The sequence below is a fragment of the Bos taurus genome, chromosome 18, assembly GCF_002263795.3.
Source record: "Bos taurus isolate L1 Dominette 01449 registration number 42190680 breed Hereford chromosome 18, ARS-UCD2.0, whole genome shotgun sequence".
Taxonomy (NCBI): domain Eukaryota; kingdom Metazoa; phylum Chordata; class Mammalia; order Artiodactyla; family Bovidae; genus Bos; species Bos taurus.
In genome coordinates, this window is record NC_037345.1 from 49,487,323 (window position 1) to 49,505,925 (window position 18,603).

Consider the following 18,603-nt stretch of genomic DNA (forward strand, 5'->3'; position numbering starts at 1 on the left):
GTTGAATCCTTACAACCAAGTATAAGGAAAACAAGTTTTACCTAAAGGAGTTGTTCAACTGCTCCAAATGCGTCAGCTAAGAACAACGTATCAGCTAAGGAACAACATATCAAGCACCTTGAAGAACCATGGTAACACAGTATACAAAAAGAAAGTAACAATTCTCCAGAAACCAAACTTAAAGTCACAGAATATTGCTATCTAATTGATAGAGAATTCAAAATACTTGTCATGAAGAAACTCAGTGAGCTGCAAGAAAACTCAGAAAAGCAGTTTGGTAAACTTAGGAATAAAAATAATGAACAGAAAGAATACTTTACCAAGGAAATTGAAACTCAGAATAATAATAATAACCAAACAGAACTGGACCTGAAGGACTCAACAGATGAGATGAAGAACCATTAGAACACATTGGAAACAGGGCAGACCACATGGAAGACAGCTCGAAGACAGAAATCTAGAAATGATACAGGTAGAAGAAGAGAGATAATTAAGATATTTTCTGAGTTCTCCCAAGTATGCTGCTGCTGCTGCTGCTAAGTCATTTCAGTCATGTCCAACTCTGTGTGACCTTATGGACCAGAGCTCACCAGGCTCCTCTGTCCATGGGATTCTCCAGGTAAGAATACTGGAGTGGGTTGTCATTTCCTTCTCCAGGGGATGTTCCTGACCCAGGGATCGAATCCGGGTCTCCTGCATTGCAGGCGGATTCTTTACCAGCCGAGATACCAGGGAAGCCCAAGACTACTGGAGTAGGTTGTCATTTCCTTCTCAAGGGCATCTTTCAACCCCAGGGTTCGAACCCGTGTCTCTTGCATATTCGGCACTGGCAGGCAGATTCTTTACCACTAGTGCCACCTGAAAGCCATGGGTGTGTTCGCTTTGTGCAAATCTGTTGAACGGTACACTAACGATATGTATACGTCTCTGTACTTGAATACAAAGTTTACTTAACAAAACTGTAGCTGGTGTGATAAGCAGCAGTGTTTTCCCGCGGCCGGAAGCACAGGCTTTGTAGACAGAAGATCTGGGCCCCCGCGCTCTAGTTTCTTTCAGAGCGAAAGAGGAACATAATGTCTGTCAAGATTCAATGGGTTGAGCACGTAAAACTTAAGCAACAGGGCCTGGTATAGGTCTGCAGGTCTCCTGCGTGACCCAGCTCCTGGCACCGCTGCCTCATTTTCTCCATCCGTAATGCATGGGTTCTACTCGATTCGCGGCTACCGGTAATGGCGGGCTTGGAGCTCCTCACCCCGGGTCTGGAGCCGGGTAAAGGGTGTCACCCTTTACGAGTAGCCTTGGTCTTTCTGGCTCCGCGCGGAGGGCAATCCTCGGCTGCAGCCCACGTGGAAACTCCGTTAAAGACCCCCCCGCTTCTGCAGAACCCTGCCCAAGCCTCTAAACAAGAAAGAAGAGCACTTGGCCAGATCTGACAGATCTCTAAGAAATTCCCCAGTTTGAAAACCAATGCGGGCAGCGCCGCCTGCTGTCACGAAAACCAGCGCCGGAAAAAGCCGCGCGAGACTGTGGCCCCGCGCGCTATTGCCGACTCGCACCTCCCCGGGCCCGCCGGCGCGCCCGCGAGGTACAAAGTGCGCAGGAGCAAGTCTTGGGGGCGGAGCTCAGGACGAAGCCGCCCTGCACTTTACCTGCCGCGCCCATTCAGCCTTCTCTCAGTGATGTCTTAAACTACGTTTCCCAGAACCCATCCAGGCCTTGCTTTCCGGTGGCGTCAGCGGAAGCGGTGACTGGATTAGGCCGGGCCACACAGAGGCCGGCTTGGTCACTATGGAGGAGATAGGTATCCTGGTGGAGAAAGCTCAGGTCCGGTGGGGCGTGGGGCGCGGGAAGAGGGCGAAGCCGACCTGGTTGGGATTGAGTGACTTTGGGGATCCAGGCGTGGGTCTGAGTGATTTCGGAGGCCTCAGTGGAGAGCTTCGTGCCGATCCGAGGCCTGGGCTGGGTGTCTGGGTGTCTGAGTGATGATAGTAGGGCTTGGGAAGCGGGGCTGGGGAAACGGTGACGCTAGAGGTTCTTTGGGGCTGAAAGATTTCGAGGTTTAGGTGGAATGCTGTGACATAGCTAGGCCCGGTGGCATTAGGAGTGGGTCGGGTGGTGAGTGATGTATGGGATTCGGGTATGGGGCCGAATGATATATGAGGTTGAGCTGGAGAGCTGACTGATATTTGGGGCTTAGTTGGTGTTGGAGCGCCAAGTAATATCTATGATCTGGCCGAGTGATGTTTGGGGCCTGCCAAGGAGCTGGGTGACATAAGGGCCTAATGTGAGTTGGAGTTCATGAGGGATATTTGGGGGGTAACTGAGTAATACCAGGACTGTATGAAGGCATGGTGACTTTCACCATCAATTGAGGCATCCCTGTAGTATTTCGAACCTGTTGAGGGCATTGGGGTCTGGTAAGGAGTTGATCAGACATTTAGGCCCTAGATGGGAGTTGGGACATTGAGGACATGTTACAAGTGGCATCTGATACCAGAAGATCTGTTTGGAAGGCTGTGTGACCAGGGAGTTTGTTAGGAGCTGGGTGACTTCAGGAACATCTTTAGGGGGCTGAGAAGTTCCCAGGATCTATTTAGGGTGCTGAATGATGTCAGGAACCTATTAGGGGCCAAGTGACTTCATGGTGAAGTGGGGAGGGGGGCTTTAGATTCTTTCATAAGGGGACCTTCCAACCTGAGTTTCCTTCCGTGGCCTAGGATGAGATCCCAGCCCTGTCTGTGTCACGGCCCCAGACTGGCCTGTCCTTCCTGGGGCCTGAGCCAGAGGACTTGGAGGACCTCTACAGCCGCTACAAGGTACATTCAAAGCCAGTCCGAAAAATATCAACGTTGGTGTTGTCGTTAGTCACTAAGTCCTGTCTGACTCTTTGTGACCCCATGGACTGGAGCCCACCAGGTTCCTATGTCCATGGGATTTCCCAGGCAAGAATACTGGAGTGCAAAACGAGCTCAGTAATAACCTAAAGGGGTGATATGGGGAGGGAGATGGGAGGGAGGTTCAAGAGGGAGGGAACATATGTGTACTTATGGCTGATTCATGTTGATATTTGGCAGAAAACAACAAAATTATGTAAAGCAATTATCCTTCAATTAAAAAATAAATAAAAAAGAATACTGGAGAATGTTACCATTTCCTTTTCCAGGGCATCTTTACCAGGGAATAAGAACCTGTTGTATAGTGCAGGGAACTCTACTCTATACTCTGTAATGGCCTAAATGGGAAAAGAAACTAAGAAAAAAGAGTGGGTTTGGAGCCTGGTAGGCTGCAGTCCATGGGGTCGCTAAGAGTCGGACACGACTGAGCGACTTCACTTTCACTTTTCACTTTCATGCATTGGAGAAGGAAATGGCAACCCACTCCAGTGTTCTTGCCTGGAGAATCCCAGGGACCGGGGAGCGTGGTGGCTGCCGTCTCTGGGGTCACACAGAGTCGGACACGACTGAAGTGACTTAGCATAGCATAGCATATGTATAACTGATTCACTTTGGTGTATACCTGAAACTAACACAACATTGTAAATCAACTATGCCAATAAAAAAAGAAATTAACAAAACCAGTCTGGACCCTGCACAGGGCCCAGCGTCCCATAATTCCCCTACCTTCATTCCTTGGCTCAGCAAGGCCTGGAACCATCCCCTGCTTCTCCACTGTCTGCTCACAGAAGCTGCAGCAAGAGCTGGAGTTCCTGGAGGTGCAGGAGGAGTATATCAAGGATGAGCAAAAGAACCTGAAGAAGGAATTCCTCCATGCCCAGGAGGAGGTGAAACGAATCCAGAGCATCCCATTGGTTATCGGGCAGTTTCTGGAGGCTGTGGATCAGAATACAGCCATCGTGGGCTCCACCACAGGTGTGTGGCGGGGGTGGGGGTGAAGGGGGTGTGGTTTACCCATCTGTCCATTCAACAGCTGTTAACTACTTACTGCCATGTGCCAGGAACTTACAAGGGCAAACAAGGGAAGATGGTGTAATAGTGTTTTTCAGAGTATTTTCAGTCTGATGCAAAAGTAGAAATATATTTTACATATTTTACATACTCTCCCTTTCTTTCTTCTCTATAAGTATGTATATATAACTAATACAGTAAAAGTTTGACCAAAGGATACTTAGCTTCACTGTGGTGTGATACTCTAATTAGTTTTCCATTCTGTTCCAGTCTGTTTTGTTTTAAACAGCATTCTGGTCATGACTATCTAAAATGATTTCACAACTACTACTGAGTTGAGATGAGTTGAGTTCAGTTCAGTCGCTCAGTCGTGTCCTACTCTTTGCGACCCCATGAACCACAGCACGCCAGGCCTCCCTGTCCATCACCAACTCCTGGAGTCTCCCCAAACTCATGTCCATTGAGTCAGTGATGCCGTCCAAACATCTCATCTTCTGTCATCCCCTTCTCCTCCTGACCTCAATCTTTCCCCGCATGAGGGTCTTTTCAAATGAGTCAGCTCTTCGCATCAGGTGGCCAAAGTATTGGAGTTTCAGCTTCAACATCAGTCCTTCCAATGAACACCCAGGACTGATCTCCGTTAGGATGGACTGGTTGGATCTCCTTGCAGTCCAAGGGACTCTCAAGAGTCTTCTCCAACACCACAGTTCTAAAGCTTCAGTTCTTCGGCACTCAGCTTTCTTTATAGTCCAACTTTCACATCCATACATGACTACTGGAAAAACCGTAGCCTTGAATAGACTGACCTTTGTTAGCAAAGTAATGTCTCTGCTTTTTAATATGTTGTCTAGGTTGGTCCTAACTTTCCTTCCAAGGAGTTAAACGTCTTTTAATTTCACGGCTGCAGTCACCATCTGCAGTGATTTTGGAACCCCAAAAATAAAGTCTGACACTGTTTCCACTGTTTCCCCATCTATTTGCCATGAAGTGATGGGACCAGATGCCATGATCTTAGTTTTCTGAATCTTGAGCTTTAAGCCAACTTTTTCACTCTCCTCCTTCACTTTCATCAAGAGGCTCTTTAGTTCTTCTTCGCTCTTTGCCATAAAGGTGGTGTCATCTGCATATCTGAGGTTATTGATATTTCTCCTGGCAATCTTGATTCCAGCTTGTGCTTCATCCAGCCCAACGTTTCTCATGATGTACTCTGCATATAAGTTAAATAAGCAGGGTGACAATATACAGCCTTGACATACTCCTTTTCCTATTTGGAACCAGTGTGTTGTTCCATGTCCATTTCTAACTGTTGCTTCCTGACCTGCATACAGGTTTCTCAAGAGGCAGGTCAGGTGGTCTGGTAATTCCCATCTCTTGAAGAATTTTCCACAGTTTATTGTGATCCACACAGTCAAAGGCTTTGGCATAGTCAATAAAGCAGAAATAGATGTGTTTCTGGAACTCTCTTGCTTTTTCGATGATCCAATGGATGTTGGCAATTTGATCTCTGGTTCCTCTGCCTTTTTAAAACCAGCTTGAACATCTGGAAGTTCACGGTTCATGTATTGCTGAAGCCTGGCTTGGAGAATTTTGAGCATTATTTTACTAGCGTGTGCTGCTGCTGCTGCTAAGTCGCTTCAGTCGTGTCCAACTCTGTGTGACCCCATAGACAGTAGCCCACCAGGCTCCCCGGTCCCTGGGATTCTCCAGGCAATAACACTGGAGTGGGTTGCCATTGCCTTCTCCAATGCATGAAAGTGAAAAGTGAAAGTGAAGTCACTCAGTTATGTCTGACTCTGTGCGACCCCATGGACTGCAGCCTACCAGGCTCCTCCATCCATGGGATTTTCCAGGCAAGAGTACTGGAGTGGGGTGCCATTGCCTTCTCCACTAGCATGTGAGATGAGTGCAATTGTGCGGTAGTTTGAGCGTTCTTTGGCATTGCCTTTCTTTGGGACTGAGTTGGGATGTGCAATTTGAAAACATAGGTGAAGTGAGATTGGGCTCTGGTTGCTGCTGCTGCTGCTGCTGCTGCTAAGTCGCTTCAGTCATGTCCGACTCTGTGCGACCCCATAGACGGCAGCCCACCAGGCTCCCCCATCCCTGGGATTCTCTAGGCAAGGACACTGGAGTGGATTGCCATTTCCTTCTCCAAGGCATGAAAGTGAAAAGTGAAAGTGAAGTTGCTCAGTCGTGTCCGACTCTGTGGGACCCCATGGACTGCAGCCTACCAGGCTCCTCCATCCATGGGATTTTCCAGGCAAGAGTACTGGAGTGGGGTGCCATTGCCTTCTCCGGGCTCTGGTTAGGACTCAGTTATTATGTGAGAGCTGCTGTTATTAACATGGGTCTAGGTGCTGCCTTCATGATGGTCATTGTTCCTGCGTCTTACCTGTCTTTTCTTGCTTCTGGCCTCTGCTCCTCTAGATCAAGCCATATGATTGTAAAGCTTGTGGGGAAAGGTGTGTGACTGGACCCTGGAGTTGGTAGTGAAGGGAGGGAGAGATCCAAAGTGAGTGTGTCTTTGATCTGTTGGACTCGGGGACAGTGGTTGTCCCTGAGATGGCAACATGGGCAGAAAAGCAGCCTTGTTGAGAGAATGAGGGCAGCCTGGGACATCACAGGGAAGTGTCTGGGAGGCTACAGGACAGCCAAGTCTGGAGGTCAAGAGAAACACTGAGGCTGGAAGGAGATGTGTGTGTCACTACCATAACTGTAGAAGGTGGACTAGGGAGGTGAGATAGAGGAGTCTGGGCAAGCAAGAATCTGTGGCGGAGACCTCGATGGGAAAAGAGGAATTCCCTGCTGGTCTAGTGGTAAAGAGTCCACCTGCCAATGCAGGGGACACAAGTTCAAGCCCTGGTCCAGGAATATTCCACATGCTGCAGGGCAACTAAGCCCATGCACCCCAATACTGAAGCCCGTGTGCCCTAGAGTCCATGCTCTGCACTAGAGAATAGCCCCTGCTCACCGCAACTAGAGAAAGCTCTCTCATAGAGAAAGCAACAAAGAATCAGTGTAGCCATAAACAAATAAATAAATAAATTAGATGGGAGAGGTTGGTGCTGAATCAGGGCAGGGTCCCTGGGGAGGAGCGGAGGGATTGGTTGGAGAGACATTTTAGGAGGCCAGTGGAAGGCCATGGTGACTGACAGGCTGTGGAGGGAAACAGAGAAAAGCCCAGGACGAGGCTTAGGTCTCTTTAGTGACTCGGGACCACAGGCCTCACTGAGACCCAGGAGGAGGAGCACAGATTCGGGGGAAGATACTGAGAGCACACTGAGACACAGTGAGTGAGCCCTGCCGGGGGACATCCAGGGGCAGGCATTCCAGGGGGTGCTGGTCACCTGGTCCGGAGCTCAAGAGTTAGGGGTAGAATCTGGGGCTTCTCATTTTCCCCTTTCCCTTCTTGTCCTTCACAAAGGCTCCAACTACTATGTGCGCATCCTGAGCACCATTGACCGGGAGCTGCTCAAGCCCAACGCCTCGGTGGCCCTCCACAAGCACAGCAATGCCCTGGTGGACGTGCTGCCCCCCGAGGCCGACAGCAGCATCATGATGCTCACCTCAGGTGAGAGGGAGCCCAGGGCCAGGGAGGCCTGAAGGGACCCTGCGGGCCAGGCTGGAAGCCCCAGCTCTGCTCTCCCACCAGATCAGAAGCCAGACGTGATGTATGCGGACATTGGGGGCATGGACATCCAGAAGCAGGAGGTGCGGGAGGCTGTGGAGCTCCCACTCACACACTTCGAGCTCTACAAGCAGGTAAGGAGCCAGATCTGGCAGGGGAGGGAGAGGCCGGGTCCACCAGGTCTCCAGCTGGTGATGGACTCCCTGGCTCATCCTTCTCTCCACCTCTGGGCTTCAGATCGGCATCGACCCACCCCGAGGCGTCCTCATGTACGGCCCACCTGGCTGCGGGAAGACCATGCTAGCAAAGGCTGTGGCTCATCACACGACAGGTGAGCCGCTTGGCCCCTCCCCCAAGCTCTGGTCTTCTGGGCTTTTCCGACCTTGCCCTCAGCTCTCTCATCCTCCCCAGGAAGTAGCGTGGCATGGTGATTAAGAATGTGGGCTCTGGGGTCAAAGCCCCAGTGTGTGTCTTACTGAGTGGCGATGCCATCCTGGGGAGGTGACTTTACTCTCGTGCCTCAGCTTCCTCATCTAATAAAACGTTCATTTCATAGCATGATTGTGGAGAGAATTAATGAAATAATGACATAGTTTTCCTTTGGTGGGTCATGGCCTGTTTGTAATTATGAATTCAAATTCATGGGTTCTAACCAGCATTTTAAAAAGTAAAACAGAACAGAAAACATCAGAGTTCACCCCACGTACTAAGAGCTCATATTGTTTGTGCAACTTAATGCACACAAATATGCATACACATATTTGCTGTGGTTGTACAAATGTATTTCTCGTAAATTTCAAAGATGTCTGAAAGTCACTGTATTACTGTTTGTAAAAAGCCTAAAAACAGGACTCTTAAAATCTTAATATATTAAGCCAGGGAGCAGTAGAGAGTAGTGGGTAAGCACTGGGTCAGGCCGCCTGGGTTTTTGAAATATGGACCTCTTACAACTTCTTATGTAAGGCTGTACTACTTATGTAAGTTAGTTTGTGTAACTTCTTGGCAAGTTAGCCTCTATGTGACTCCATTTCCTAATTTTCTGGATTATTCAGAGGATTAAACCAATATAAAGCTTCTAAAACTGTACCTTGGCGCATAGCAAGTATAGTAAATATTAGCCATTGTCGTGATCATTCATTGGTTTAGCAGCTCATTGAACTTCTGCAGTCCCCGGTGCTGGGATAGAGAGATGAGCCAGACACGTCCCCTGCATTGGAGAGTTTCCCAGTTTGGCTGAGGAAAAAAGGACAATAAACACTTAGTCACTCAATATTTATTGAGCACCTGATACACAACAAGCTGTGTCCTAGGTGCGGAAGACATGGCTGTGAAGAGAACAAAGTCTCCATACCTCATAGAGCTGATGTCTTAGTTGAGGAAGTACTTGAACAGATGAATGAATAGGTCATATGTCATATGGTGCTAAACGCCTGAAGAAAATAATTAAGAGGCAGGGAGATAGGGAAAAACAGGGGCTGTAGCTTTATGTGCCAGGACTGGAGGTGGTCAGAGAAGACTTTTCTGAGGTGACATTTATGTAAAGACCTAGAATACGCTTTTGAGAGAGTGAGTCATGTGAACATCTGGGGGACGGAGTGTGTCAGGCTGAGGGACTTCGCTGGTGCAAAGGCCTTGAGGCAGGTATGTGCTTAATGTCCCAGAACAGTGAGGAGGCCCCTATAGTTGAAGCCACGTGAGCAAGGGGTCATGGTAGGAAGTGAGCCTGGGTGGGGACAGTCTACAGAGTAGCAAATGCCTCAGGAAAGCAAGGAAGGTAGTGGGATAGCCTCCAGGAGGGTTGTCAATCCATTCTGCATAGGCCTCTCAGAGAGGGGTCCCAGAAGAGAGGTGTGAGGAGTCTGCCAGGCACTCTGTAAGGAGAGGGAATAGCATTTGTGAAGACCAGGGAATGGAAAAGAACTTATCTAGGGAGTCACGAGTAGTGGTGAGTAGACCGTGACTCTCTGGGGGCAGGGAACTGGTGATTTTGTCCTTTTGTGTTTCCAGTGCCCACCCAGTAGCTGAATTGTGGTAGGTGTTCAGAGAATAACTGAAGGAGGGGCTGGGGGACCAGAAGATGAGGCTGAAGAGGTCAGAAAGGGCATGAATATAAATCATCTTAGTGCTAATATAAGAGAGTTTGGCTGTTGTCCTGAGAGCAAGGTGGTTGTAGACAGGCCGAGTTCAATAGAAATACGGCCCTGGAACAATAGAGGCTTGAACTCTGAGGGTTCACTTGTACCCAGATTTTTTCACACGATGCATGGTTGGATGAATAGATGCAAAACTGCAGATACGGAGGGCCAGCTATAAAGTTATACACAGATTTTCTAAGTCTAAAATATATCTATTTCTTATTTAATTGGTATATTCAAAATGTTATTTTAACATGTAGCAGATAGGAAATTTGAGTTTTTTCTATAATTTTTTCATTGTAGTAAAATATATGTAATGTAAAATTTATTATTTTAACCACTTTGTGAGTGTACAATTTACAAGTGACATCAAGTGCATTCACAGTCCTGTGCAGTCACCACCACTATCCATTTCCAGAACTTGTTCATCATCCCAAACTGTAACTCTGTACTCATTAAACAATAATTCCCTATTTCTCCCTTCCCACCATCCCTGATAACCCTCTATTCTACTTTCAGTCTCTGAATTTGCCTGTTCTGGGCACCTCATATATGTGGATGAGTCATACGGTATTTATCTTTTTGTGACTGCCTGCTTCCACTTAGCATAATGTCTTCAGGGCTCACCCATGTTGGAATGTGTCAGAACTTACTTCCTTTTAAAGGCCAAATCATATTCCACTGTATGTATAAAGCATATTTTGTCTGTTCATTCATTTGTTGATGGCCATTTATTGAGATGTTTACTTTTTTTGGTACTGTCTTTTGAAGTCTGGTATGTATTTCACACTTAGAGTACATCTCATTTTGTTTGGACCAACCACATTTCATTTGCTCAGTAGCCACCATATTAGAGAAGGACAGGGCTACAAGCTGCACAACTCCTAGTTTATGACCAGGTCTACTTAGTGGATTCTGTGTCTCCTTTCTCTGTGGTACCTGGAAGGAATGTCCTGAAAGTTGCTCCGTGCAACACAACGCCACATCCAGACACTAACAAACAAGTTAAACTCTAAGAAAAGATAGAAAGGAGAGGCAGGCCCAGAACAAACCTGTTGTCAACCCCATTGCCACCTGTTATGTCAGAATATGTGCTCCTGGTTCCTGACTCTTGCATGATATTCAAAGGTGGGTCCTTTGAGCAAATGGAACTGAGCTCTTGGTGAGGCAACATGATGCCTTAGTGTATGAAAAGCCTGTTTTCTTGCTGGTTTTTTAAGCACTCTGAAAATCCACTTTTTTTTTTTTTTAATATACAGTGGATTCCATTAATGTCTCTAGCTCTATTTTATAGGCATGTTGGAGTACAGACACATTTTTTTAAAAATATCCTGATTTTTAAATGTTGGGCCAAAAATTGGCACATCCATAGGCAGGAGTCACGATCTGGGCTGCTGGGTCTCTGAGGGGTACGAGTGAGTAGCTGGTCCTCCTGACTGGATCTAGGACCCTGCCCAGGTCATGAGAGAATGACCTGACCACTTGGAGTGGCCAACCAAAGAAACGGATGTCCTCAAGGAATGCTCAGTTTCAGTTAAAGTAGTACGGGGCCCTGCAGGCAGGAGTCCCATTCTCGTCTGACCCCTGTCATCCTGCCATCAGCTGCATTCATCCGCGTCGTGGGCTCAGAGTTCGTACAGAAGTACCTGGGCGAGGGCCCTCGCATGGTCCGGGACGTGTTCCGCCTGGCCAAGGAGAACGCACCTGCCATCATCTTCATAGATGAGATTGATGCCATCGCCACCAAGAGATTTGATGCCCAGACAGGGGGTGAGTGATGCCTACACAGGGCCTGGGGTCTTGGGCAGCCTTGCCTACGGGATGCCCTGAGCTGACCATGTTTTATACTCTCCAGCTGACAGGGAGGTTCAGAGAATCCTACTGGAGCTACTGAATCAAATGGATGGATTCGACCAGAATGTCAACGTCAAGGTTTGGGATTCAGGATGGGCAGGGGAGGTGTGGTGTGGGAATCAGGGAAAGATGGAGACTGGCCTATGAGGGGATAGCTATTGCAGTGGGAGGGAGAGTATAGAAGGGACAGAGGTCTGAGCTGGCCTGTCCCCGATGCCAGGTGATCATGGCCACAAACAGAGCAGACACCCTGGATCCTGCCCTGCTGCGGCCGGGACGCCTTGACCGTAAAATTGAATTTCCACTCCCTGACCGCCGCCAGAAGAGACTGATTTTCTCTACTATCACCAGCAAGATGAATCTCTCTGAGGAGGTTGACTTGGAAGATTGTATCCTCCTCTAGAAGCAAGGGGAGGTCACCGTTGGGAAGGGGGGTTGTATCTCCACCTCTGCCATCACCACCATCCAGATTGAGCAGGTGGGAGACCAAGGTTTGGGGAAGGGGCTGATAACAAAGACAGCCCACGAACAACTTCTGGCTCTGGGCAACTTCTGGCTCTGGGCGTTAACCCTGTCATGCAGGGGATGGTTTCCTTAACACATCTGCCACAGATGTGGCTAGACCAGATAAGATTTCAGGAGCTGATATCAACTCCATCTGTCAGGAGGTGAGTGATGGTTTCTGTCTAGATTGGGCAGGGGTATGTGTGAAGACCCTTCCTCTTGAAACCACTCTGCCGCGGTCCTTCTGTCCTCATTGCCACCCTGGGTCTTGGGCTGCGTCTGTGTCTTCCTGCACCATCACCGGAGGCGGGGAGTGCAAGGAGTAGGTTTTAACTCTTATCCCTTGACAGAGCGGGATGCTGGCTGTCCGAGAGAATCGCTACATTGTTTTGGCCAAGGACTTCGAGAAAGCGTACAAGACAGTCATCAAGAAAGACGAACAGGAGCATGAATTTTACAAATGACCCCTCTACCCAAACCACAGGGGCTGGGGGCTTCTCTCACCTCCCCAGCCTCTTTCCCCAAACCTAGTTCTCTTTCCTCTTTACCCAGGATTGATTTATTCATTAAACAAATATGACTGAATGTGTTTAATTTCTCCTTACAAGTTTAACTCCTTTGGAGAAGCTGGTACTTTAATAGGATCCTCTGTGCCCCTCCTGCTCTCCTGACAGATAGGCAGTTGAGGTACGTGGCTTGGGTAACAGCTTGAGGGAGAAGTAAAGAATTCATACTAAATTTCTCCAGAAATTTGGGGAAAAGGATGGAAAATGAACAGCCCATGACCATAAAATAAAGCCTCTATAATCTCCTCACCCACATTTCCTACAGGTAGAAGACCATTCAAGTTTTGGGCAATTCCTACCTTCTTTACACTCAGTATGTATCAAGGACAGAGGAACCACCCAGTAGAGTCCCCTGGAGCAGGGATGAGGGGGCAAGGGGAAAGTTGGACGCCTGAGTTCTGTGAATGTCTCTGGCTCTTCCTACCATTTCACTGGGGCACAGATGTGTTTGGTGGGATCAGTTCCCACTTTCTCTTGACGTCTCTGTTTAGACCCCTCTCCTTCTGGGGAGTCTTCCCCGATACCCCAAAGGGAAGTAACCCTTTCCCTATGCTGCCCTTGCACCGTGCACATTCTCTGCTTGGGACTTCTTACATTTGCCTCCTCCAGACTAGACTCCCTCGTAATCAGGGATTGTAGCTTGATCACAATTCAAGTCTCAGCTCCCACACATGGCAGACATTCAGTTCATGTTCCTTGGACAAATGTGTGAATGTCACCATATAGTTGGGAGTGAGATGGTAAGAAGGTATAAGGAGAAACAGTCGAGGAATCAGGTCCTTGAAGAGACGGGTGATTCCTCTGTAGATAAGCATGGCAGGTTGAGCAGAGAAGTTAATTCTTCCTCCCTCCTGACATCTCACGAAAACAAAAGTAGGTTATAAATTCTCGTGGACACAGAAGGAGGGAGGAGATGGCAATGAAACAATTTTGAAAAGACGCAAAGATACGCTTGTTGATGTAGCAGATCTGAGGAAACATGAACCTGAACGACTGGGAAGTCCAGAAACCAGAGGGGCCAGGTTCTGAAGGTGAGGGCAGGAAACAGGAGGATTGCCTGAAAGGCTACATAAAAACCAGAACTGATACACTGAGTGTGCAGGAAACAAATGAGCTATTGGTACTCCAGGCCCTGTGACCCTTCCCCAGCCTGGCTGAAGACCTCAGATTTACTCTGCAGAGGCTGGGCCATCAGTTTCCGGGATGGTGTACCTGGGGCAAGGATGAGACAGGGGCCATGCTGAAGATGAGATATAAGTGCCCTGGGCAGGCAACTGAAGGATTCCTTCTGAGGAAACCAAGCAGCATGATCAAGAGGAAAGTGGATTGTTAAGACACCTGAAGTCTTCACCGTTCATATTCAGTAGCACCTAATATCAAAACTGATGAGTTTACAAAAGCATATAGTTTAGAAATAATGGAAGTAAGTTGCAAAAGAAACAAAAGGATGAGAGGTCCTTGCCTCTTGGAAGTAGACAGGGAAATACAGGGTAAGTGTGCCATGAGAATGCTTTTTTTCTAATACACTTTGTACTCAATATATACTTGACCTTTTTTTTTCGGCTGTGCCACATGGTATGTAGGATCTTAGTTCCCCCACCAGGGATCGAACCCCTGCCCCTGCACTGGAAATGTGGTGTGTTAACCACTGGACCACCAGGGAAGTCCTATACTTGAATTAGGTTTGTTGTTGCTTAGTTGCTCAGTCGTGTCCAACTCTTGGGACCCCATGGAGTGCAGCCCGCTAGGCTCCTCTGTCCAAAGGATTTCCCAGGCAAGAATACTGGAGTGGGTTGCCATTTCCTCCTCCAAGGGATCTTCCTGACCTGAGGATCCAACCTCACTTCAGCAGTTTCCTTCCTTTCTTTCCCTCCTTCAAGAGGACTTGTAAAATCCATTTTTTTTTTTTTTTTTTTTGCATGGCTTTGTTACTGTTGTTAAGTACCTAATTTAAACGCAGGAGTGATCCCTGGGTCCTGTCACAAAGGGATAAAACACATTGTAAACATCAGTGATAAAGGGCAAAGAGACTGGGAAAAAACCAAAGCCATGTACCCCAGAAATGACAGCAGACTAGTGTGAAGCTACTCCTTTTTACCAATTAGAGGTAAAAAGTAGTAGCCACTCACATTAGCTGGAAGAAGGGATATCTGGTATATTTTGAGGGTTGCCTAGCAACCTTGTTGTCTATGCTTAGACAAAATTATAAAGTGGCCCCCCATCATTATGGTCTGAGTGACCCTGATGCTGATGTTCTGTGAGACTGCTTATGTCCAACAGGATAATGTGGCTCAGCTGTGAGCACTAAGCTATCTTTCAATACCACTGAGGCCTACCTGTAAGTGTCAGGCCAGTTCCTGGATGTCAGGGACTGCTTTTTTCTGTTCTCAGCTACATGCTACTGCATTATGAAGGAAAAAGTAAGGCCAGTTTGCTGAACAGCCCGACACGTGAACACATTGGAAGTGGAGTCTTGAAAGCAAATGTTTTCCTTCTAAGGGAAACAGATCCCTTTTCTCTGTCTGCTCTGCAAAGACAAGAGAAAGAAAAAAATACATGTAAGCCTTTTTGTTTTTAATTGTTTTAATTATAATAATACACATAAAGGAGCCCAAAATACAAATGTGTAATGTAACAACTTATTATAAATAGAACACTTGTGTAACCATCATCCAAGGACCAGGTGGTAGGTTTCCACTGAAAAAGAAATTCCTATAAAACTCTTTGCCCAGGAGCAGTAATGATCCATTTTGTGAATACCTCTGCAGTTCCTACAATGGGGAGTGTACCCTGGCTTGACAGAACAACAGTTCAGACAAATGTTGATCATTTCCCCAGGTTTCATATATACCTATTCTTTTTTATTATTATTATTTGGCTGCATCGGGTCTTAGTTGCAGCACGCGAGATCTTTGCTGCCTCATGTGGGATCTTTCGTTTTGGTACACGGACTCTAGTTGTGGTGCTCGGGCTTAGTTGCTCCACAGCACAAAGGCTCCAAGTTCCCTGACCAGGGATTGAACCCACATCCCGCATTGCAAGATGGATTCTTAATCCCTGGGCCACCAGGGAAGTCCCTCATGTATTCTTTAGTAACACTTCCTTTGAGTACAACCAGGATCAGTAAGCATACCTCAGATGAGACTACAGTACATGTACTGCTAAGTTGTTAAAAAGGACTTGATTGATCAAAAATGACTCTGTACAAATGCAGCAACATGACAAACATCACCACAGACCAGAAGCCATGTCATGATGCCACAGATCACACTACAGCCATCCCAGGTGACTTAAACAGTCTTCCATGTCAGCCTCACTAATTTTTATATCAATCTGAGACAGGCCTGGGGCCCTCTGCTTCAGTACTACAACGCTTGCACCTGGACACACCTCTCCTTGAGCTACAAAATACAAAGAAACTATATGGGACTACAAATAACTGTGCATACACAGGCAAATTCTGGACCAAAAGATAAAAAAGAAAAAAAAAAAAAAAACTGCCCCCCAAACCCCAAATGCCATTTCTGAAGAGCTGGAAGCAAAAGCAGGGTTACTGCACATGCCCCCCTGCACTCAACACCACTAGAGGGTGGGCAAACCACCTAAGCTACCCCTCCAGTCTGACCCCTGGACACACCCCTACCCTCACCCCATATAAGAAACGAGCTCACACCCACCCCTTAGGGAGCAAACAGGGGAACCTGTCATGCTCCCTACTGCAGCCCGCAGGAGCCCCAGTAAAGCCTTGTGTGAATTTCTTGTCTGGCCTTTAGTCAATTTCTATTGATTGGGGAAGGCCAAGAACCATATAGATAATTGTGAGTTCAAACCATTACATCTAGTTTCAACCTACCATCCCAAGGTTCATTTTAGTCATCTCCTTTTCCATGTCTGAGGTTCCCTGCTGATAGGGAGAAGCTTGGCTACTCCCATTGCACTTGATATATTTACTTACATTTGATCAGAATCCCAGGCCCAATGCCTCAAGCCACTCCCTGCATGACCACCCTCCTCATCCTGCTCAGGCTCCAAGCCCATCTTACAGCTTTAGGACTGAATTGCTCAGAAAGGGGAGAGGAAGTACAGAATGTGTTATCATCTGACTAATTGTGGGCTCACTATTTTATGGCACACTGCCTTCCCAAGCATAAAGTGAAATATTTTTTCAGTCCAAGATTCTCAAAAGTATCTGCCACAGACCCATAACATCACAGAAGAGTGGAAAGAATTCCTTCATATTAAAAAAAATTACTATGATTTTCCATTTTTCTCTATGAAAAAATTCATTCAATTCTATGTGTGTGTTAGTCACTCAGTTGAGTCCGACTCTTTGGAACTCCATGGACTGTAGCCAGCCAGGCTCCTCTGTCCATGGAGTTCTCCTGGCAAGAATATTTGAGTGGGTTGCCATGCCCTTCTCCAGGGGATCTTCCTGACCCAGGGATCCAACCCGGGTCTCCTGCGTTGCAGCCGGATGCTTTACCTTCTGAGCTACTAGGGAAGTCCATTCATTCTATACAAACAGGCAAAATTGTTTGACAGATAAATGACAAATCTTCTGCTCAAGTCGTGAAACACAGCTGATGCTGCAAGAAGATGCAACGTATTCTTTTTATAATAGATCTGTGGCTCATACGATCACACACGCGTACCAGTCACAAGGCCACTGGCACCCGTGAAGTACCACACGCAGACACTCAGATTCACGGACCTATCTCCACATAGCCTGACTTGCACCGGCCGCTCAACCACCCCCGCCACACAGCAACCCGCATACCCACCCCATCACACACACATCACCCCAGTTACACTCCAGCACAGCCACGGTCTCCACCGCGCCTCTCACCTCACTGCTCAGTCACGAATCACACTCCAGGCCGTGGACTCCTTCCAGTTAGGTGCTGCTTCAGCACACGCCGTCTGGCACTCAAAGAATTACACACACGCAGAAACACAACTCATTCTCAGCCGAAGGCACAGTCGGTCCCGCAACCCTCACAGCGGCAAACACACACATGTACACACGCTCACGAGGCCAGTACATAGGGACACACGCCTGTGAACCACGCGCCGGAACTACCTCGAGGGAAGAATCTGACAGAATCCGCCTGGCACGCGGTCGGCCTCAGGGCGGCACCACGGACGCACTCGGCTGTCAAGACTGTGGACTCCATTGTCTGGAGGGCTGTCGAGGCTCGCATAGCCGGGACTGCTCCCGGGTGAGTTCTGTCAGCTCACCGCGCGAGAATGCGGGTACCAGAGTCCGGGAGGAGAGCCGCCCCGTCCGAGCGTGTCTGCGCCTGCACACTCAGAGCCCAAGCCCACCGGCTACCGACCGTGGACTACATTTCCCAGAAGGCCCAGGGGGAGGGTGTAAACTTCCACCCCGAGGGCTCCCAACCGTGCTTTCTGGGTAGCCCAGCCACCGCAGGTGAGCTAGTAGAAGCCGGGGGAGAAGTTGGTGCTAGGTGAGGAGAAGCAGGATTTGTCCGGAGTGGGGATGGAGATGCCGCCCAAAGTGAGGACCCCAGGGAGCCTCTTCTGCCTGCAGCCTCAGGCCTGTGCGGGCAGGAGGAGAAGAGGAAAGGGATTGTGTGACTGTGAGTGTGTGCGTGTGGTGTGTGTGTGTGTGTGTGTGTGTGTGTGTGCAGGACAAAGTCAGGCCTCCTGTCGGTGGGTGCGGTTGTCAGTCTGATACTGGTACTTGGTTCAGTGACGAGTGTGACTGACCCACGCTCTTGCTGCCTTCCCCTCCCTCCCCTCAGCCCTGGTGTCTGCACAGAGCTATGTCCCCAAGAGAAAAGTCCAAGATTGAACCCCAGGATGAAGGTTCCCAGCAAGAAGGCACAGTCCTGGGCTTGGGATGGGGCTTTTAGAGCTAAAAGTGTCTCCGAAACAGACTCCTGGGAGGAAATGGTGAGAGGGGTCCTTACTTGGAGGCAATGTGGGTGCTGCTGCATTTTTCAGAACCACAGCATCCCCTTACCTCTGATCCTAGGAGTCGGCTATCGTGT

The 18,603-nt window shown here is 48.2% G+C and overlaps 1 protein-coding gene and 1 long non-coding RNA gene across 2 annotated transcripts; one reads left to right on the plus strand and one right to left on the minus strand.

Annotated features, from left to right (window-relative positions):
* Positions 1–1,746: 1,746 nt before the first annotated feature.
* PSMC4 (proteasome 26S subunit, ATPase 4) lies at positions 1,747–12,608 on the plus strand. Its single transcript, NM_001035083.1, is given in 11 exon segments — positions 1,747–1,824; positions 2,718–2,816; positions 3,683–3,869; positions 7,327–7,473; positions 7,555–7,664; positions 7,768–7,861; positions 11,268–11,435; positions 11,521–11,597; positions 11,740–11,908; positions 12,132–12,187; positions 12,374–12,608. Coding segments are annotated over 11 exon segments (1,257 nt in total). The 5' UTR covers positions 1,747–1,788; the 3' UTR covers positions 12,488–12,608.
* On the minus strand, positions 8,121–18,596 carry LOC104974868 (uncharacterized). Its single transcript, XR_812821.4, has 3 exons — positions 17,670–18,596; positions 14,926–15,116; positions 8,121–8,763 (listed from the first exon to the last, which is right to left on the minus strand). It is a non-coding gene; the product is annotated as an uncharacterized lncRNA (long non-coding RNA).
* Positions 18,597–18,603: the final 7 nt, after the last annotated feature.